The sequence below is a fragment of the Megascapheus bottae genome, chromosome 4 (genome assembly GCF_031878675.1).
Source record: "Megascapheus bottae isolate mThoBot1 chromosome 4, mThoBot2.hap1, whole genome shotgun sequence".
In the NCBI taxonomy this organism is placed as follows: Eukaryota; Metazoa; Chordata; class Mammalia; order Rodentia; family Geomyidae; genus Megascapheus; species Megascapheus bottae.
The window spans coordinates 5,285,563-5,308,078 of NC_143512.1; the positions used below are offsets into that span (position 1 = coordinate 5,285,563).

General features: G+C 42.3%; 1 protein-coding gene across 2 annotated transcripts in view; it reads left to right on the forward strand.

Annotated features, from left to right (window-relative positions):
* Sh3tc2 (SH3 domain and tetratricopeptide repeats 2) overlaps positions 1-22,516 on the forward strand; it is a 58,889-nt gene that overhangs the window by 601 nt on the left and 35,772 nt on the right. The window contains exons 1-7 of one of the 2 annotated variants that reach the window (XM_090331261.1): positions 1,821-1,889; positions 6,880-6,978; positions 11,946-12,073; positions 15,314-15,419; positions 17,254-17,397; positions 19,019-19,220; positions 19,935-20,008. In XM_090331261.1, the coding sequence (XP_090187387.1) occupies positions 6,969-6,978; positions 11,946-12,073; positions 15,314-15,419; positions 17,254-17,397; positions 19,019-19,220; positions 19,935-20,008 (664 nt within the window). In that variant the 5' untranslated portion in view covers positions 1,821-1,889; positions 6,880-6,968. Of the gene's footprint in view, positions 1-1,820; positions 1,890-6,879; positions 6,979-11,945; positions 12,074-15,313; positions 15,420-17,253; positions 17,398-19,018; positions 19,221-19,934; positions 20,009-22,516 lie in introns of those variants that run through there. The other variant, XM_090331260.1, reaches the window with a different exon arrangement.

A 22,516-nucleotide genomic window follows, 5' to 3' on the forward strand; every position in this document is an offset into this window, starting at 1 on the left:
GCACACCAAATTGAGGTCATAGGGAATTGTAGCTTTCAGATGCAATCAAGTCATCTGGGACCAGATCCAGACACAGTGACCAGCCATCCATGTTTGCTGGGCTTTGAGGGGTTTTCTGGGACTCACTGTCAGTGCTAAAGTTTGGAGAGTCCCAAGTAAATGGACATGGCTGGCCACCCTGAGGCAAGCTCTCTGCTTCTTTCCAGGGCAGAACCCAATACTGAATTCAAGAGCTTACAGGCCATTGTCAGGATGTATAGTGGCTTTGGGGAAGAGTGTGGATTGGGGAAGTCTCACTCAGAAAACAGAGGAATTTTACTCCAAGAACTCATTCCTCGCTCTAGTCTTCCTGGAGCACAGCCCTAGTTTGCCAGAGCTCAGGGGAGAAAAAAGCGCCCAACTAGGGGCTTTCCCTTGTAGACAGATAACTCTCCTGTGGTCCTGTGACCCGGGCTCTTAGAAGGTACTCCAGGTCCTTAAAGTCTTGGCTGAGCCATCTTGGCATGGATAGGAGGGAGGCCTTCCTAGGCACAGGCCAACCTGGACCTAAATCTAGAAGCTAACCCCAAACCATATCACTGGCATAGCAGACCATATAGCCTTTGCCTACAGCATAGGGATTGATCAATTTTCAAACCCTCCCCTTAAATCCTAGGGTTGAATCCAGGGGGCGGGGGAGGGGCACTGGTCTAGAAGGCATTGACTCAGCCAGTTTCCATTAGACAGGTATCATCAAGAGCCAACGGTTCTGAGACTAAAGTGTCTAGGTAATTAATGGAGTAATTAATGCCTGTCTTTCAGTTTTCTCATTTGCCAATTGTGGGAAATAGGCATTCCTCAGGACGTGGTGCTGGGATGTGAAGTCTACACGTGAAGCATATAAAAAAGCATGAGACACCATTAGGAAACATAAACACCATTAGGAAACATAACGATCCGGTTTTGAGTTACATTTTTATGAGTCTAACAGATCAGCTTCTCTCTCGAGGCTTCATTTGTTCATCTATGTAGTGTAGGGTTGGTGGAGGGATTTTTCAGGAGCTGTGTTTCTGTGGCTTCACTCCACCTGCAGCTTCCTCGGGATACCAGGTAGGGCTGGTATAGCTCTGTCTCTGACAAAAGCTTCCTGTAGAGCAGAGTTCTGTAATGTGAAACAAAGGAACCTGCACTGAAGACGGTATCAGAATTCTAAGGCACTCTCATCTGATTACTATATTTTATCATCTGTGTTTTGCTAGTGGTAACTAGGTCGGTCCCTTGAACTTCACCAAGAGTCAGCCTACTGGTTTTTTTTTTTTTTTTCTGTTGAAGTTGTTCATGCCCCTCCCCATATCTTTCTCCTCACACGTCCGGGCATTTCCTGGAGGGAGGTGTTGGGGGGGGTGAGGTCATTATCACACCCTAGGTCTGAGGCCAGTTGATATACACTTCTATTCTAGCTTCTCCTAGATATTCTAGAGAAATGATACAAAGCCACTTAACAGTTTGATCTTAAGCATACGTCTTTTATGTGTCCAGAACCTCCATTCCTGTCTGTGGATCTATGCTAATGTCCGTCATACAGGACGTTGATGAGGATGCATTGGGTAATTCAGCCCAGGGACTTGCCAGAGAGTCTGGACTGTTTTATTGTTGGTGGATATTGGTCCCTCCCACATCCCTACTTCCTGCTTCCTGTCACAGCTGGAGCAGCCATCTGTGCTCGTGCTTTTCTGGCTGTTTCTGCTATTTTGTCTGTGAGATGGGAGTTAGCAGTGAAGACCAAACTGTGTGGTCAGGATAAGGGAGGCAGGAAAGAAGAGATCTCCTGATAGCCCAGAGCTCTGGACAGCTGATTGGCTGCTGTATCACAGTGTGATGCAGTAATGAATGTTGGCGTGGACTGTCCGGTGAGCTGCATGTTCTTGGGTGGACCCTGCCTGTGGCATCTGGTGTTCTTAGGGTTTCTCATTTGCTCTCAGATATCTCCCACGTGCACCTGGTGAAAAGGTGGTGCTTGGTCTCTGGCCAACCCCTCTGACACTTTTGTACGCGCTTCATTTTTGCCAGTGTGTAATAAACTGTGAAGCAAGTATAGATCCCAGAGAATTGTCACGTCACTGTTACCTCATCTAGAAGTGTCTAGCCCTTCTCCCTTAGCTTCTTTATGAATAAATGGTGGCAGACTTTTTTTTTTTGGTGGGAGAGAGAGATTTGTCTGAAATGATCCACCAGTGTTTTTAACTTTCTGTTCTGCCTTCTGGATAAGTGTGAATCGTTAGTATGATAGTAAGAGATCAGGGAAACAACTGCTGACAACAGTAAGGGATGGATTGTTATTGTTATTTTGCTGGTACTCAGCTCCTGAGTGGCGGGTTCTCTATTACTTGAACGATGCCTCCAGTATGACTTTTTGCTGATTAGCTGGAGATAAAATTTTTGTAGTCTTTTTCTGTCTACGCTGGCTTTGAACCATAATTCTTTGGAACTCAGCCTCCTGAATACGTAGGATTACAGGCATGAGCCACTAGGACCCAGCTCTTTCCTTTTTAAAGAAATAAACCATTACAGAGGCACTTAGGGTCCCCTAGATAGCTCTTTTCAATCTGATTCTTACCAAAGTGAATCACTTTCATGAATTCACTGCATTTGTGCTCAAATCTACAATTATCACAAAGATTTGTTCTGAGGATTCTTAAACAAGCAATATCATTATACAGCTTAGATAGATGTAGCTGTAGCTCTCATTTGATATTTGTTCCAGCATGGACAATGTGGGCTTACATCATAAAAACTGCTGATGATACGCTTGTTAGATCAAAAAAGAAAAAAAAACAACGTGGGTGTCAAAAAAAAGCATTCAGGGAAATCTTCAGTGCTTAATTTGCGGGGAGGGGGTGAGTAGGTGAGTAGGAACATAGAAGTTAAGAGAGAAGGGAGTGATTTTTTATTGCTAGAAATTTCCATGTGTGAGATGTTTTACTGATCAGAGACTTTAGACCTTCTAGTTCTAAGTCTGTTACTATAGCAGAAATAGCAAGGTCTGTACCCAGTGATGTGGATGACCTCTGAGTTTTGCTAACTTGCGTGACCTTGATAAAATCACCACTCTCCGCCAGGAGCAAGTGGCTCACACCTAGTAATCCTACTACTCAGGAGGCTGAGATCTGAGGATCATGGTTCAAAGCCAGCCTGGGCGCCAAAGTCCATGAGACTCTTATCTCCAATTAACCATCAGAAAACTGGGAGTGGTGCTGTGGCTCAAAGTGGTAGAGTGGTAGCCTTGAGCTGAAGAGCTCAGGGACAGCATCCAGGTCCAGAGTTCAAGCCTCATGAACACCCCTGCCTCCCCCCCCCAAAAAAAAATCACCACTCTTATCTGGGCCTTAGTATCTCAACAGTAATTTTAGGAATGGAGCTAAATGACCTCTTTAAATCCTCTATCATTCATTTTCTCGAATGATTCTTCCCTGCCTTCCTGCCTTCCTGCTTTCTTGCCTGCCTGCTGGCCTCCCTCCCTGCTTGCCTCTCCTTCTTTCCTTCCTTCCTTCCTTCCTTCCTTCCTTCCTTCCTTCCTTCCTTCCTTCCTCCCTCCCTCCCTCCCTCCCTCCCTCCCTCCCTCCCTCCCTTCCTTCCTTCCTTCCTTCCTTCCTTCCTTCCTTCCTTCCTTCCTCCCTTCCTTCCTTCCTTCTTCTTTCTGTTCTTTCTGTACCTATCCTGGGCTTGACCTTAGGGCCTGGTTACTGTTTGTGCTATTGTGTTCAAGGCTAGTGCTTTACCACTATGAGCCACAACTCCATTTCCAGCTGTGATAAGAGTATCACAGACTTCCTGCGTCGGCTGGCTTTGAACCGCCTTAGATTTCAGCCTCCTGAGTCGCTAGGATCACAGGTGTGAGCCATGAACACCTGGTTCCCACAAATCCTTCCCACCCTCTTCTCCACACTGAGGTCACTGTTGGGATTGCTGTTGGCAAGCCACCATCTCTTCTTACGTTGTTGTGTAACAGGGACGCAATCTTAGACTTCTGGGGCCATGAGTCAAGGGGGGGACTAGGTGCCTGGGATCCATGGTGGCCCCCAGGGAGAGTCACACAGATGGCTGCATGAGAATAAGGGCTGTGTGCTGCATATCGGCTCGTTTTCATGAAAGGCCAAACATCTGGGTTATGGTTAAACACTCGGAGTTCTAAGTGATATTAAGCATCTCAGACAGACAACACAGAGTGTTGTGGGATTTCTCTAGCCTGTGGTTCAACTTTGTCCTAGGGAAGGGTGCAAGCAGCCATGGCAGGTGTAGTTCTAGAACCAGTGGTTGAGCCTCACCTGGAACACATTAAAACTGCAGAGCCTTGGCTTTCGGTACGGAGGCAGAATCTACATTTGATCGATAATCCACATGATTCACGCACACAATGAAGTTTGAGAAGCACAGTTTATTTCTGTGGTTCTCAACCCTGGACACATTAGAATCATTTCAACAACAACAGCAATAATAAGTAGCTGCTGCACTTGCTACAGACCCCCCAAATCAGAATCTCTTGAGACAAAGCCAAGGCTTTGGTAGTTTAAATTTTGGTGTTTGAACAGAGGGTCTATCATTCGAGTCACATCTCTAGCCCCTTTTTGCTTTCTATTGTATTGTTTTGTTCTGGTTAGCATGGACTGTGATCCTCCTTTTTATGTTTTGCATGTAGTTGGGATGCCAAGGGCATACCACTATACCTTGCTTTTGTTGTTGTTGTTGGGCCTGGTAAGCTTTTTGCCAGAGTTGGCCTTGAGCCACATAACCACAGTCTTCCAAATTTCCATTTCCCGAAGAGTTGGAATTAAAAGCATGAGCCACCATACCTGATACATTGGTATTAAAAAAATAAAACTATTTAGGCAATTTAAATTGGGCAGTTGGGATTTAGAAGCACTAATTTGTGCCAATCCTTCACTGCTGAACGGAGAAATTAAAAATCTCCAAGGCGGAGAGATCAAATGTCTTGACCAAGGTCATTGACCGAAGATGGTATGAGAACATCTGACTTGTGGTCATTTTCATATCCAGTGCTTCTTTTTTTCTTTTTGCTTCAGTTGCTGCTGGTTGTGGGTATGTGTGTGTGTGGGGGGCACGGAGAGTAGAACTCTTATGTGAAATGATCTTGTCCCGTTGTTGCTCATTACTGGCAGATTTCTGGCTAAGCTGCTTAGCTTTCAGCACTGAAGAGCTAACGAGATTTTCTGGGTGAAGAACCATGTGTTAAAGGGTTTCTCCTTCTTCCTGTCTGAGCTGAGATCTGTTTTATTCTCCTTGTGTATCACTGGAAATGGTGCTGACTTTTCCCACTGGGATAAAAGAGTCCTCAGAGGAAGCACAGAATGGAATGGTGCTTGGGTGTAGAATAAGGTCTGCCAGTAATGCCCAGTAATGAGCATAACTCCTCCATGCTCTCTGCACTCATAGATTGTCACTGGAGACACAAGTCTAGAAGGTGGTAGCTCTGTACCCACTATTCCATGGGAAACTGAGAGGATTAAATGAGTGACCCATAAAGAGTAGTCGAGCCAAGATTCGGAATCGTTTCTACAACCAGCATAAGCTGTTACTATTCTAACCCCATGGTATAGTTCTTGAGCCCTTTCATGGTCAAAAGGACACAGACCATAGCACCCAGCAGTGTGTTGGACTTGTATTTCTTTGTTGCATTTTTGATGGTAGCATAAAGGATGGCTTCATCCAATAGCAATCTTGGTTGACGTCCTGGGTTCTTTTGTATCTATTTCCTTGTGTGCTTTATAGCTATATTCTCTTTTCTTCCTTTCTTTGCTAAAAATAAAATTATTTTAAAAAGCGGTTTCAATTCAACCAATCAGTTTATAAGTGCAATGTATCTTAATCAATAGCACCCCTTCCATTGTTCTACATTCTCTTTTCTGCCTCCTCCTCCTTCTTTTTCCTTCTTCCTATCTTCTTTCTCTGCTTCTTTCCTTCTTCCTTCTTTCTTCTTCCTCCTCCTCCTTTCTCTCCTCTCTTTTTCCTCCTTCCTCCTCCCTACTTCCTCTTCTTCTGTGTGTGTGTGTGTGTGTGTGTGTGTATGTGTGTGTGTGTGTGTGTGTGTGTGTGTGTGTGTGTGTGTTATGTTCCTGGGGCTTGAATCTAGGGCTTAGAACTGTCCCTTAGCCTTTTTGCTCAAGGCAGGCAGAGCCACAGCTCCACTTTTGGCTTTTTGATGGATAACTGGAGATAAAAGTATCACAGACCTTCCTGCCCAGAACGCCTTTGTATGGTAACCTCAGATCTCAGCCTTCTGAGTAGTTAGGATCTCAATCTTCTGTCATCAAAATACCATCCCTTCCCCCCTGGGCCTGTGTCCAGATCTTTATCTCCATTTCTGTTGTTTCAGATAGAAACTTTTCAGAACCAGGAAGAGAGAGGTTTCAGAGAGGATTGTAGTTAGTGGCCAGACAGAAGAACAGTTTGGGAACAGTCACACATTTCAGAACTGTAACAGCTTGCTCCTTCAGCTTTCTAATCATCCCATTTGTCCTTTTGTCACTCCAGTTTCTCATTAGCTATTCAAGTGGCTTATACTGTGGTAGAGTCCACTGGTACCACTACCTTTAGTGTAGAAAGCCATGGAAGGTACTGGGCCTGTGGTGGGAATCTGATCTTTTAATAAAAGTGGGGACACTTGGGCTGTTGCAGGATTGAGATAGGATGCATGATAGTTCGTTGCTAACACTGGACTACAAAATAATTTTTGGTTGATGGTGGGAAAATGAAGAGTTCTTCCATCCCCTCTTCCTCAAGACCTGGAGAAAAGACTATCATTTGACAAATATGTGTAGGCTATCCTTATAACTTGTTTTCACTCTTCCCAGCAGTCTCTCATTTCACCATCTTCTTCTTTAGGCAGAGAAGGCCCTTTCAAGTGTTCAACCACATCAAGCCAGCACATTGCCTCATCTGAAAAGGAGGAAAGATGTTTCCCACATCAGAAGATGACTCAAGGTATCCAGGTCCCAGCTACATGTGATTTTCATTAATACTTTCTGTGTGAAATACGTAGCTATCTATCTTTCTCATTTGTAGAACCCCAGCCTTTTATCCACCTTTCCAGGTGCCACACTAAGTGGAGTGTGTGTGTGTGTGTGTGTGTGTGTGTGTGTGTGTGTATGTGTGTGTGCATATCATTACTGGAGTTTGAACTCAGGGTCTGGGTGTTGTCACAGCATTTTTTTGCTCAAGGTTAGCACGTTACCACTCGAGCCACAGCTCCATCTCTGGCCTTTCTTTTTAGTAGTAGTTAATTGTATATAAGAATCTCAATGATTTTCCTGCTCAGTCTGGCTTTAAACTGTGATCCTCAGATCTCAGCCTCCTGAGTAGGGAGGATTCTAGGCTGTTGCCATCAGCTCTTGGCTCCCAGATGCCTGTTAGCATGACTTTATGATATTGGCTGCTTTACTCATAAACCTTCCTAGGCTAGAACTCAAGGCTTTTCAGAATCTACTGCATATGAGGAACCCCATGTATACATTCTGAGTTAGAGATAGTATATCTCTAATTTAAGGTGATGGAGCCTCATATTTATATATAGTTATATAATAATTATATATTAATACTTATTTATTATCATATATTTATAATAATCATACATTCAATAATAATGATTATATTCAAATAATTATGTATTTGATATGATACTTCAAAAGTTGTTTATATGCAGTTGGTGCTCAGAAATGTTTGGAAAGTTAAATATAGGAATCATTTTATGAGTACATGGAGGTCATGTCTATATTCTGTATCATGCCAAATAAAGTCGTAGAAATATAGTAGGATTTGAACCAATAATTATTAAATAAATAAAAAAAGGAAAATGTGCAAGATGAGATTGGCCAAGCAGAAGGGAGTTTATGTGATTCTTTCAGGAGCAGGAAAAAAAAAACAAATGTGAAATCATATGAGAAAAGCCTAATATATTTCTTATAAGGTCGTCTCTAAGAAACTCTAATGAAACCAATAAAGGAAAGTAGGTGGTGAGTGGGTGTGGTGCCACACACTTGTAATCACTACTTGATGCAGGAGCATCATAAGTTCATAGCCAGCTTGGACAAAGAGAGTAAGATCCTGTCTTGAAAATGAAGTAATGCCAGGGCTGGGAGCATGGCCTAGTGGTAGATTGGCCTAGTGATAGAGTGCTTGCCTAACATGCACAAAGCCCTAGGTTCGATTCCTTAGTACCACATAAGTAGAAAAAGGCTGAAGTTGTGCTGTGGCCCAAGTGGTAGAGCATTAGCCTTGAGAAAACCCAAGGACAGTGCTCAGGACCAGAGTATAAGCCCCAGGCCTGGCAAAATAAATAAATAAATAAATACATACATACATACATACATACATACCAAAGAAGGCAGGGACATCGTTCAAGTAGTGGGGTGTTTGTGCCCTGTGTTCAATCTCAACCACAGGCTCCTGGTTCAAGTCTAAATTGTTACCAAAAAGAATTGCTAGTAGCAATCATTACACTTGGGGTAAACCTTTTACTAGAAACTCCTAGGACAAGCCTGCGACAGAGCAGGGAGCTTTATTCTGCGGAGGGCCATTTGGATAGTTATAACATCACTTCAGGGAAGTACTAGATTATCAATACAGGCAAATAGGCTACAGGCAGCTGACCAGAGAACATCATGAGTCTTTTCTGTCATGTACCAAATGACTTTGAGACCTTGTATGGCTTGCCAGGGATGGAAGATGAAATGAACTGGGGGACATTTTTTTTTGTGGGTCATGAGGCTTGAACTCGGCTTGGGTGCTTCCCTGAGCTCTTCAGCTCAAGGCTACCGCCCTACCCTTGAACCAAGTCCCACTTCCCATTTTCTAGAGGTTAATTGGAGATAAGAGACTCAGGTCCTTTTGTGCCTAGTCTGGCTTTGAACCTTGATCCTCAGATCTCAGCCTTCTGAATAGCTAGGATTACAGGCATGATCCACTGTGCCTGGCTTGGGGGACAATTTTTTGAGGGTAAACTGTGCCAAGTGACTTGCTGCCTGTCCTCTTCTCTTGACATACCCAGCTGCAGGTGAAGGCACCAAGTCTTTACTTGGGAAGCCATGTCAGAGAGAGAAATCATATCACAGCTCCACAGTCCACTTATAATAAGGAAGGGGTTCGAATCCCAGGCTTGTTTGTAGCTACTGTCATCCAAAGCTTTCTCTCTCTCCCTCCCTCCCCCTCCTCTCTCCCCGTTCATCATCTGTCAGCTTGGAGCACCTTAGGAAAAAAGTTTAACTATAGTACCATCTGTTGTTTTCTGAGTGCACAGTGTCAGCATTTTGTCTTACTGGTTTCTGAAAGACAATGAACAAGCAATATCTCTAGGTGAACAAAGCTGACTTCACTCTGAACTTGTCTGGCTTTCAGCATTTTCCTCCATGATGTTTTTTTTTCCCACTCCTGGCTTGAACTCAGGGCCTGAGCACTGTCCTTGGACTTTCTCAAGGCTAGAGCTCTACCACTTGAGCCACAGCACCACTTCCAACTTTTTTTTTCTATGTATGTGGTACTGAGGAATTGAACCCGGGTCTTCATGCATGCTAGGCAAGCACTCTACACTAGGCCAAACTCCCGGCCCTCCATGATGCTTTTTTGTTGTTGTTTGTTTTTTGTTTTTTGACACGGTCACAGTGTGAGACAGAGACTTGGTTCTAGCTGCCAAACTTTTTCTTTGAAGAATAGCTCCAGACACCATTAATTAGATGTACGATTATTATTGCACAACTGGCTTCCAGAACGATTAAAATACTGTCATAATGCATTTCACACTTCAACTCTAATGAACTTGAATCGCTGCCCCATCTGGCAATGCAGGGATATTGTAAGTTCCCACCCACACCTACTTGTTTTCAATGGTAGCTCAGAAGGAGTTTGTTCACATATCTTTTGTGTTTCATAGATATGACCTCAGGAACATAGGAAGGGGCTTTCAGTGAGGTGAGCAGGGACTATTCCAAGGAGATCCTAAGAGACAATTTGGATATGGTTTTGAAATGCGGGAGAAAGGGAGTTTTGTGGAAAGGAATCAGAGTCAGCTACTATCAAGGTTAATAATTATCAGCAGATGAATTCAGTCATGAACAGTACTTGCTGAAGTACCAGAGAAGGGGCAGAGAGCAACAGCTAGTGCCCTGATCCTATTTTTTTTTAAATGTTCTTGTACAAAGTAGTGTGTGTGTGTGTGTGTGTGTGTGCGCACGCTGGGACTTGAAGCCAGGGTCTCACGCTCTTTCTTGCACTTTTGTCTCAAGGTTGCCACTCTCCTACTTGAGCTACTCATCTACTTCTAGCTTTCTGCTTGTTCACCGGAGATAGTACAGAACATTAAACATGTGCCAGTCATAGGGGATTTAGTAAAAAAAAACAACAACAAAACAACACAAAACACAAAACAACAAAACCTTTAAAGCGCAGTAGGTTGGGCTCATCAAAGCCACTTCACTCATAGGAAAAGTCAAGCACAGAGGTGATTTTTAACCCTAAAAAGTGACTGTGGAGCAGAGCCAAGTCTTATACATGAGTCTGTGTGTCTCCTGCCTTAGCTTCATCTTGGAGCTGCTCCTCCTTCTAGAGGCCAACCTGCAGAAAAGGATTATCTGATGGGGCTGAGTGGGTGTCACCAGAGGGGTCAAGACTGGGCGAGATTGGAGCACAGGTCAGGGAGGAATCAAGTGGAGAAAACACCCACCTATAGTTGACATCAAAGTCAGGTGGCTGTAGCATGCTGGGCGGTAGGTTTGGTAAAGACAGCAGTCCAGGGCTGCCCTGCAGACCCATGCTTGGATGATAGAGCCATCGCTAACCTTCAGGAATTTGCAAAGACCGTTGCAAGTTGGAGATAGAACGTAGATCTCTGTGATTATGTGGTCCAGTGCTTTCTCTGTTCATTCTGCTGGCAGATTATTAACAAGATTGGCATTTGTTGTCTCAAGGAGATGCGCTTGAAAAGACAATGCCTATAAAATGAAGCTTCTCAGCACGATCTGTGCTAACAACCCCATCCAAACACATATTCCACCTCCAACTTGCTCTATCACCCACTGTTTTGTGACCCTATTGTACTTTTCTCTGTCTAGAAGGAATGTATTTATGGAATCACTTGCCAAACAGCCTTTGAGCTCTGTGATTACAGGCAATAGGTACAGTCAGACATGAGCAGTGGGGACATTTAAAGGGAAATTCAAATGGAGAATTCATTCTCTGTTCTCTCTCTTCTATTTCTCTTTCTGTCTGTCTGTCTTTTCCTTTCTCTCTGATGATCTGTTTTCTTACACACTGCAAGCTAAGTCTCATCTAAATTTAGTCTTCTGGCTCTATAACCTTGTGAAAGTGGTAGGAAGAGAAGAGGTCTAATAAGTTGCTAAGCACAAATGCTTGAACTTGGCTCCTCCTCGTGATTAACCTTGCCCTGAAATATCACTCATCGTTATGTCCTCTTGTACTCGGTCCCAGCAGCTATTTTGATCAGTGATTGCCCTTTGCTCATTATTATATCAATGAATGGAGCATTCAATTAGAAAAATGTAGGTATATAGTGCATCGAACATAGAATTGGTTGCATAGCATATAAATATACTTCTTTCTTTTGCCAGACCTGGGGTTTGAACTCAGGGCCTGGGTACTATCCTTAGCTTTCTCAAGGTTAGTGCTCCACCATTTGAGTCACAGCACCACTTCTGGCATTTTCTGTGTATGTGGTAGTGAGGAATCAAACCCAGGGCCTCATGCATGCTAAGCAAGCACTCCCAGCCCCTAACTATACTTTTGTAGATAAGGGCCAAATAGAATTCATTCAGAACCTGCACAGATCCTCCATGGAAAGCAGTGTATATCCCTATCTGTGCCAGCAGAACAGAAATAACCATTGTGTGTGCACTGTGTGTGTTGCTTGTGTTGCCTGATGGTTCCCCCTGTGTTCTGTTCAGATCTGACACTCTCCTTCAGTGTAAAGAGCCGCTCTCGGAGATGTGTGAATGGATCCTTACAGGAAGCTGCCCGGAGGCGGCTCTGGGCACTAGAGAACCAAGACCAGGATGTGCGTGGCCTGTTCAAGGTGAGTATTGGCAAAGAGAATATGTTCTGACCCTTGACCTTGTGTCTTGCCACTGCAGCATCTCCAGAACCTTGGACAGCACCCCAGAACAAAGTAGGCCCTGAAGAGAACACCCAGTTGACAGCGTGAATGAACAATTACATTCACATTCTTGTAGAAATATGGGCCCATTCTTTACTTATCAATAAACAAGGCAACCTGTTCAGTGAGTTAAAGAGAATTTGGTTTTGTCCAATGATCTTGGGAGAGTTATTCCAACTCTGGAACAAAAAGGGTTAGAATAATGGTTCTAGTCTCCAATGCATAGTATTCAAATTAATTTTTGGTACTGTGGCACAGTATGTATCAAATTTTTATTATAATCATTAAAAATGTTTAATTCATTAGAACACTCACAATTTATCTGCAGAACTTTTTATCACCCCAAATCGAGTCTCTCTTCTCATTACATAATAATTCCCACTATCCTGTCCTTTCCACGAGTCAATAACCATTCAATATTTATTTATTTATTTACTAACTGATTGCACTAGGACTTGAACTTCGAGCTCTTCTTTGGCTTTTTTGCTTGAGCCATACCTCCACTTTCTTTTTTTTTTTTTGCTAGTTAATTATGATAAAATTCTCCCAAATTTGCCTGGTCTGGCTATGAGCCATAATTTGCCAGTCTTAGCTTCTAGAGTCGTTAGGAATGAGCCACCAGCATCCAGCAGTATTTATATTTTTAAATAAACAGAATTGCCAGTCAAAATATGGTAACAATAAATATTGGCATGATGGAAACACAATAGGTTAAATAACTCCTCTCCGTTTTACTTTTTTATTAAAGAATTTATTAATTGATTTTTACATCATATTTCAAATGATGTTTTTAATAAAGAAGTATTCAAGACAGGAATCTCTATATACAATCATTGGCACTTAGAGTTTGGAACATAATTAAAATTAGACTGAGGGTTTGTATGACATAGATGTATATTAATCTATATACTTTTTTGTATCTGTAATTATTATACCACATTGCTATAACCAATGATATACAAAAGGCCTAACCAATGATATACAAGCTACCAGCTAGGAGTTAGAAATTGATCCAGTTTGCTTAGAACAAGTGGTGGGGAAGGGAATATTGCTTTATATAATATACTAAAATCCTCTAGTTATTTTTATTTATTTTTTGGTCCTGGGACTTGAACTCAGGACCTGGGCACTGTCCCTGAGCTTCTTTTGCTCAAGGCTAATGCTCTACCACTTAAGGTAACTTATTAGAGATAAATGTCTCATAAACTTTCCTGTCCAGGCTGCCTTTGAACTCTGATCCTTAGATTTCAGCCTCCTGAGTAGCTAGGATTATGGGCATGAGACACCAATGCATGGACTCTAGTTATTTTTAACTTGCAACTGGTTAAAAACTGAACAAAGATACAAAGATAATGTCTAGGTTTTCAGGAGGAGAAAAAAGAGATTGTATCTGTTAATTGTGCTTCGATGAGTAGTTTATGCTACTTAAGCAGGACTTAAGGGACTTAATATTTTTATTTTATTTTGTATGGAATTCAGAAAGTTGGGGACCAATGCCTCCAAGCTGTGCACTGATGTACTAGATTTCCTTTTAATTCAAGAAGCCTTTGATATAGCAGCAGTAGGGCGAAGGCTTCATTTGGATAAGCTTAGGGACTGTGATCTGCACTTAGTTGCATCTAATGTCCTTCAAAGCCCTGCTTACTTACTTACAATGACTGTTAGCAAATTAATTCACCTCTTAATGTCCTGGTCTTGTAACACACATTGTTCTTTTATGTGCCTCCAAGAGAAAAATATTATTGGGTATGACTGCATGTTTCCTTACTTTTTATTTCAGAATCAGTTAGCTGTTAAAAAAAGTACATCTTAGAATAGATTAAATTTGGTAACTGCACTTTTCCTAGGGGTATGATGGACATTCCATGAGGTGTCACTCCTAGGGCTCTGTCAGCTTTTGCCCGCTTCCTCTTTATTTGCAAGATCTATGTCCTCTGAGGATCTGGGGCCTCTTTGGGGACTCCTGTGGCAAAATCGGAAACAGAGTCGAAGTTAGAACCATGGAGTCTGACTTTGCTGAAGGCTCTTCTTTCCATATCTTCCTTTTCCTTGGGTTTTTCCTAAGGGAAGGGTCTCTGACCATCACTCGTCTGTAGGCAACCACCAGAGAAAGACTGAAACCAAGTCTGGGCATTGGTTTGGACCTTTCATTGTCAAATGATAATGATGACGCTGGCAACAACATATTTTCAGAGTTGGGAGCTGGTGGCTCATGCCTGTTCATCCTGCTATTCAGGAAGTTGAGATCTGAGGATTCATAAGCAAAGGCAGTCTGGCAGGAAAGTCCATGAGATTCTTATATGCAAATGACCAGCAGAAAGCCTTAAGTGGAACTATGGGTCAGCTGCAGAGTACTAGCCTTGAGTGAAACAGTGCTCAGGCTCTGAGCTCAAGTCCAGTGGCTGTACTTGGCAGTGCATAATTAGAGCCTGTATTACTACACAGAGATCACCACTGTTCCTTTTAAAGGCTGTACAATATGATAATATTCCATTCCATGTGTGAGACATACTTCCTTTCAGTTACTCTTCTGTTGAGTAATGTTTAGATTGTTCTCATTGAACTTGGTTTCTGATTTTGTTTGTTGTTAGTTGTGGGGCTTGAACTCTGGACCTGGGCACAGTCCCAGAGCTTTTCAGATCAAGGCTAGTGCTCTACCACTTTGAGCCACAGCACCACTTGCAGTTTTCTGGTGGTTAATCAGAGATAAGAGTCTCATGGACTTTTCTACCTGGACTTGCTTTGAATTGAGATCCTCAGATCTCAGTCTCTTGAGTAGCTAGGATTACAGGCGTGAGCCACTGCACCCGTCTCTAGGGATGAATACCAGGAATCTGGAATAAACAGGAGGGGAAGGCCAACAAGAAGGGGAGTAGACAAATGGAGAGTGGAAGGGGAGTGAATACAGTCAAAATATTCATTGTCCACATATGAAAACAGAAGTAGGGAAATTGAGTGTGTGGATGGGGTTGGGAGAGAATTATGAAGGTGACTTTGATCAGGATGCTTGTACTCATAAACGGATGTGTGAACTGAAGCCCTTTTGTGCAATGACTTAAAGGTAATTTATTTTCAAAAAGCAAGTTCTTGTTCGTTCCCAGGTGAGCTTGTTTAAACAGGATACTTTCGTCCCCAACTAACTCTGGTCCTTGCATCTAGGACCTTTCTGCAAGGCTGGTGAGTATCCAGTCCCAGAGGGCGCAGTTCATCATCACTTTCAAGACAATGGAGGAAATCTGGAAGTTCTCCACCTACCTAAAATTAGGTATGACATGAAGCAGGCAACTGAAAGAGGACCCACATCACACTGCAGTCAGCTGATTGAGCTTGATACTAAAGAGTCGGTCTGATTCTGGTAACTTAAGGCTATAGACGACCCCCCCCAAAGTACATGAATAATTTTTGATATATCACAGACTACCCAACACTAAATTCAGAGCAAATATTAACTTTAAAATGTCATGTGAAGAGATCACTTTTCTTTGTCCAGGGAGAGCTTTCTTTATAAGGTAACCAATCAATTGGCAAGCATTTTGCTGACCTACTAACTTGGTGATGATATAGACATAAGGTTCTTTTGTTCATTGAAAAAGAGAAGACATCTAGAGTAAGAGCAAGTACCTGCTCCAAATATTGACACTCTAGATGCCTTATCCCATATGTTCTTGGAAAGAAGTCAAGGAAAAAGGTAGAGAGTAATTCTATGCTCAAGTGATGTTGGACTACAGGGCCAAAGTAAGGATGGAAAGTACTAAGTGACAGTAACACTGTGATGAGAAACACTTCATGTGCCTGCTTGAGGGGATAAAAAACTCACGATAAGGAAATCATGGTTCCAAAGCCAAGCCAAGTCAAGCCAAGCCAAGCCAAGCCAAACTAAGCCAAGCAAAAAACCACCTGGAAGCATAGAATTTTGTTGTGAATATATGCTACATGTTTTCTTGATCCATTCATCCACTGAGAGGAATCTGGGTTGATTCCATATCTTGGCTATGGTAAACAATGCTTCAATGAACATGGTGGTAGTGGTAGCTTTAGTATAGCCTTGTTTGTGGCTAGATGTTCACGAGTGGGATTGCTGTGTCATAGAGGAAATTTACATTTAGTCTTTTAAGGAACCACCATACCGCTTTCTAGAGTGGTTGAACAAGTTTACATTCCCAAGTCATGGTAATTTGTCTGTTCTCCACACTACATTATCTTTTGTGACCACCAGAATTCCTCTACATTCAAATTATGCTTTATGAGTGAGTTCAGTGCTCCATGAAGCACACTAGCCACACATAGGACTTGTTAGAAAATAGAATATCAAGCTCCATTTCAGACCTTCTGGATGAACACCTGTGTACACAAAATAAGATTCCCAGGTGTAATTTTTCAATTATGGAAGGACACAGGCCAATTAATGCAGCAGGCAGTCAGAATGGAAAGAGACAGGTTTCTGCATCATGAGAGAGAGAAGCCTCTGATAAAGCAAAAATTTAATACAAATGAATCATATTATTACATTAACTCATATTATTATGCTACAAAAGTTCATATTATTACATTATACATATTAACACATCATAATTCATAGGTACAGTTATATGTATTACTCAATTTTATAATTGGCATAGATTTTAGTGTGTGTTTTTAACAAGACAGGGCCTATTGGGTGTTGGGTGATGGCTGGGGTTGGAGCTGAGGGGCTGATATAGATTCCAACTTAGGGGACTGTGAAAAATCTCTTTAGCTACTATTGCACCAGAGTATAATCTCAGGACAGAACTTGAGAGACCAGGACCTGTTAGAGTCAATATTAAACTTGAAGAACTCCATGTGGTGTTAGAAAATGATAATCAGGTTTGATCATCTCACTGTGGCTGTATGTTATGCTGAAAATGGCAAATATCCTTTACTCAAGGCTTGCATTTTCCAAACAGTTTTAGAGGAGTCATTTCACTCTAGAGAGTTCTTAGCAAGCTTTCCCCACTGTTCTGTTTCTAGTTAGATGGTAGGCTGGAGAGAGGATCTGGGGATCAAGTGCAAGTTTAGGTGGGTTATGATTAGTCAAGGAATAATCTCATCTTGTTCAGGAATCTTGGTTTCATTTCTAGGCTATGTGTCCACGTGTCTGGAGTACCTCCTTTTTGATCACAAATACTGGCTCAACAGCAGACTGGTGGAGGACACGGAGATCCAAGTGTCTATAGATGACAATCACCTGGAGAACATGTACATCAGTCTCCTGATACAGGAAGGTTAGCATGGCCTGGGACAAAGATGGGGGTCTTCTCTGGATGGAGGTTGTTGGAGTCCTGAGCATAATTAGTACACCAGGAGAGGTAGAGCCATTGACACAAGAAAACGTTTATAAGGGACACACCTATTATAACCATATTTCCAGTATCCTGCCTAGTCGTACCACAAGCACCACCCAATGACAGTGTTGGTCAGTCTTATTGGGGTCTTAGGGTGTTAAAAAGGTAACCATTTGGGCTGGGAGATTGGTCTGGTGGTAAGAGTGCTTGCCTAGCATGTATGAAGACCTAGGTTCGATTCCTCAGTACCACATACATAGAAAAAGCCAGAAATGGTGCTGTGGCTCAAGTGGTAGAACTCTAGCCTTGAGAAAGCTCAAAGACAGTGCTCAGGCCCTGGGTTCAAGCCCTGGGACTGGCAAAAAAGTAAAGATACCCATTCAAGGGCCTTACCTAGTCTCATTAAGTTCCTAGAGGTAAGAATTTTGACATTAAAAAAATAAGGGCAGTTGGGGCTAGTGGCTAAGGCTTATAATTCTAGCTACTCAGGAGGCTGAGACCTGAGGCTTGCAGTTCAAAGCCAGCCTAGGCTAGAAAGTATTCAGAATTTTATCTCCAAGTAACTACCAAAAAGCCAAAAGTAGAGCCATGGTTCAGATGGTAGAGCAAAAACAAACAAACAAACAAAAAACCAACTTAGAGTCAATGTCTAGGATCTGAATTCAAGCCCAAGTACAAGCACAAAATTATAAAATAAAAAACTCAGAGATTCAGGCAAGGAGCATAACCTACTGGTAGAGTGCTCGCCTAGCATACATGAAGCCCTGGATTCAATTCCTTGGTACCACATACTCAGAAAAAGCTGGAAGTGGTGCAATGGCTCAAGTGGCAAAGCATTACTCTTGAGCAAAAGTGTCCAAGGACAGTGCCCAGGCCCTAAGTTCAAGCCCCAAGACTGGCAAAAACAAAAACAGCAACAATGAAACAACTACAAAAAACCCTAAAAGATTCTCAAGTATTTTAATGACATCCAAGACTGAGAAACATGTAAACATGAGCTATAATTGGGCTATGAAATGGATTAAAGTAATGCTAGAGTTCCTTGAAACATACCTGGATTGCCAGTAGACTGGCAGACAGTCCAGTTTGAGGACTTAATTGACATACTGAAAGAGCCAGAATTGCATGATACTTTTGAAAAACTGATTCCCTTTTCTATTGTATTGTACAACTCATATAAGAAGGAAAGAATATTATGTTTTGCTACTAGAAAATTTAGAGTACTTCTGTTCCTCTGTATCAACTGAATTCCTTGCCATTTGTTAGATTCGTCTTGAGGTTGCCATGATCACTGAAGCCTTCTTAAATGCCAATCTCTTTTTGTAGGCTTTTGTTTCATCTTTCTTCCAAGGTAATCTACCCGTGAAGCCTTAAGTTATGGTGACATGCTAGTATCTCAAGTGGATTGCTTCTCAAGGGCTTTTTTCCTATTGGTTTCCTCAGGAGCACAAGGACCTTTTGGGCCTCTCCCCGGCCTGTGTCCCCAGACAGAAACTGTGGTATGATAAACCCTTTTCCTTCCTTGCTACTTCTTAGAAAGGGCTTGTCTCATCTTCTGCAGGTCACTTTGTCTGCAGAACCCTGTGCTCTGTGGTTCCACCCGTTGAGAAGGATGGGGAGTACTTGACGCTTTGCAAGAATGAGTTAATCTCAGTGAAGCTGTCTGAAGATGAAGTGGAGTGGGGAGGCGTGTCCTTAGTGACGGGCCAGCGGGGCCTTGTGCCTGTGTCAGCCTTGGAGCCTCTGCCTGTCCCTTTCCATCAGTGAGTAAACCCCTGTCTCCTAAGTTCTAAAAGCTCCCAGTCCACCCGGATGCCTGCACAAAGCAGAGCAGGCATGCTTCCATGTGTGGACACCCATTGACTGGAAGATTAGCCAAGCTGAGACCAACTCAAAATTTCAGATGGGTTTTGTACACAGGATTTTCAATACAGTGTTTCCCAATGCAGACTATAGGCTCTTTGTGTCTATTTAATTTATTTTGGAGACATGGTATTTATTTATTTAATTTATTTTTGACACTGTAGCACTGTGTTGTTCAGGCTGCCTCAATTTCCCATCGGATTTTTGTGTAGGCAAGGAATCTACAATAAAAAAAATTCCTCAGGAGATCTGTGTATATATATATATTTTCCACACTGAAATTTATGAATCCCTACTAGGAGCTACTGTAGACTCAAATATCCAGGGTTTTAACAAACACTATTCCAGGCCATGGAGTCTGCTGTGTTGTTTTCAGAGAACTGGACTGTAAAATCAATGTTTGCTAATTATGTAACTGACAAAGTAATTGTAAAGCCAGAAAATGCTCCAGATCTCCTTTTCACAGTGCCCAGTATAAAGAAAGTTCTCAATAAGTGTTATTAAAATAAGTACTAATACTTATCATCATCATCATTATTTTTCTAATGAATTATTCTGCTTGCCATTCTACATTTTGAATCTCATCTTTGCAAACCTCATGTTTCCATTGACAGATGGTTCCTAAGGAATTATCCAGGAAGCTGTGGCCTTTTCAGGAAGCAGGATTGGACAGGCTCCTATCAGATTGGTATGGCCGAGTTGAAATCATAGCATTGCTAGGAAGATGGTGTTTTCTTGCCTCCTAAGTTCAGCCCCAGGTTTGAGTGAGTCACTGTGAACTCCTGTCTTGTCTCAGTTACTGTCTGCACATTTGGGTCTCTTTGCCTGTGAAATAAGAGGCCTGCATTCAGGACATCAGGTATAAAGGCCTACAGGGGCATACAGATGTTTAGAGGGCTGGATGTTAAGGAATACCAGAGATGCCGGGGATTTAAAGATACGTGGGTGAGGCCTTCCTCTACTCCTGTGTGGGCCAATTGAAATATTTTGTGAGTCAAATGTAGCCTGCAGGCTGCCTGCATACAACTTTTGGCAAAAGCATTTTCTCATTTGCCTCGGAGTTATGGGAAATACTCCTTGAATGTAGGAAGACTAGCACAGTGAGCATACAATACATGTTCATTGAGTAAATAAGTGATACACACCAACTATATCTGTATGAATATATTCATATATACACATATATGCATCTCTCTCTCTCTGAATATATACTTACACATCTATCATGTCATCTTTGTCCTTACAACTCCCTTACGGTTACAGCCCTAGAAAAAAAAGTGCAATTTTATTAGTTCTAAGACCAAGTTAACACTTAGAAAATGAACTACGCTGAGTTGTGAGTCTGTAATCATGAGGCTGAGATCTGAGGATAATTTCTCAAAGGCAGCTAGGACAGGAAAGGCTGTGAGACACTTCTCTCCAATAAACTCCTCAGAAAAAGCTGGAAGTGGCACTATGTCTCAAGTAGGAGAGTGTTAGCCATGAATACAGAGAGACTCAGAGATAGTGCCCAGGCCCAGAGTTCAACCCCAGGACTGGCAAAAAAAAAAGAACTAGGGGGAATTATGAAATGCAAACATTGGAATGAATCAGTAATTGACCACAAACAAGATGTTTTGTTCTGTTTTGTCTTGTAGTTGAAACTATAGAGTATTACAGTCTGTTCTGTGTTCAAATTCTGACCCTGGAATTAAAAGCAGTGTGAGTTTAGCCATTCATTTGACTTTACTGCAGTACTACTTTATCACCAGTCAAATAATTCTCCAAATCATTTAATTCTGTTTCTCTCATTGTACAGCCTAACACATGGTATCTCTCATTATCCCATAAAGCAGAGTGAATCTCTGATCTTGAAGATATAATCAATAGAAGCTTGACCAGAAATGTCGGATAAGTGTTGAGCCTGTCATTAGTAGAAAAGCAAAAGCAAATATAGAAACCATGGCACACAGAAGCCATTATCCCCACCAGAGCAAAAGGGCAGCCTGCTCATCAACTCTGCTTCCACCTCCTTACCCAGAAGAAAAGGAGATTGCAATGGGAGCATGGCCTTGCTCCTTAGAAAGTTAGGGAGATGTGAGACCAGGGGTATAAATATGCTGTTAATTGGATTGTAGGATGCTCAAAAACATCGTTATTATCCAGGTGTTTTGGAAGCTGAGATGTGACGATCATGGTTTGAAACCAGCTCAGGCAGGGAAATACCTAACCCTAAAAAGCCAGAGTGGCTTAATTGGTACAAGCTTCGAAAAAGCTGAGGTTTCAAGTCCCAGCACTGGCACACACACAAAGTGCCTTTATTCAATATTAGCTGGGCAACATATCAACTGGGCAAGTGCCATAGGCAGAATGAGAGTCCAGTATAACGATCCCTCTGGGTCACCAGCCTATTCCATCCTACCAGTGACAATGCCCTGTTAAGGGTTCTGGACATCTTGCAGTTTTCTCTCTTTGTCTCTTTCTAACATTTATAAGCATCAGCTATTCTTAGTACCTCACTTTGCAGTTGGAAAGATTGAGGGTCATTGTTGCCAAAGCAGCTAGGAGGACATGCAGAGGTGTGTATAAAGATTCGCACATATATGCCTGTGGATTTGGCTAACATGACTGTTTGCACAAGAGTGGCAGAAATGAATGAGGATATTAAAGAGACACGTCTCAAGTTCCCCACACTGAACATTTATTCCATTTTAAATCATGTCCAGCCTCTTAGAAAATCACCTCTTTCTTCTCTTTCCCCTTTTTCTCCCCCTTCTTCTCCCACTCTCTTCTCTCCCTCTTCTTTTCCATCCTCTTCTTTCTCCCTCTCCTCCTCTTCCTCCTCCTCTTCCTCCTCCTCTTCCTCTTCCTCCTCCCCCTCCTCCTCTTCCTCTTCTCCTCCTCTTCCTCTCCTCCTCCTCCTCCTCCTCCTCCTTCTCCTTCTTCTCCTTCTCCTCCTCCCCCTCCTCTTTCTCCTCCTCCTCCTTCTCCTCTTCCTCCTCCTCCTTTATTTCCTTGAATTCAGGCCTCACATTTTCTAGCAGGTGCTTTACCTCATGACCTTGCCTTAGTCCTTTTAGATTTTTAAAACCATCAAAAAAAAACCCAATACATTGGATTTCAGTGGATAAAAGTAAATGTCATTCCTCTTTATTGAGTATTCTAGTCTGGCAAAAAAATGAGAATCCAGGGCCGGGAGTTTGGCCTAGTGGTTAAA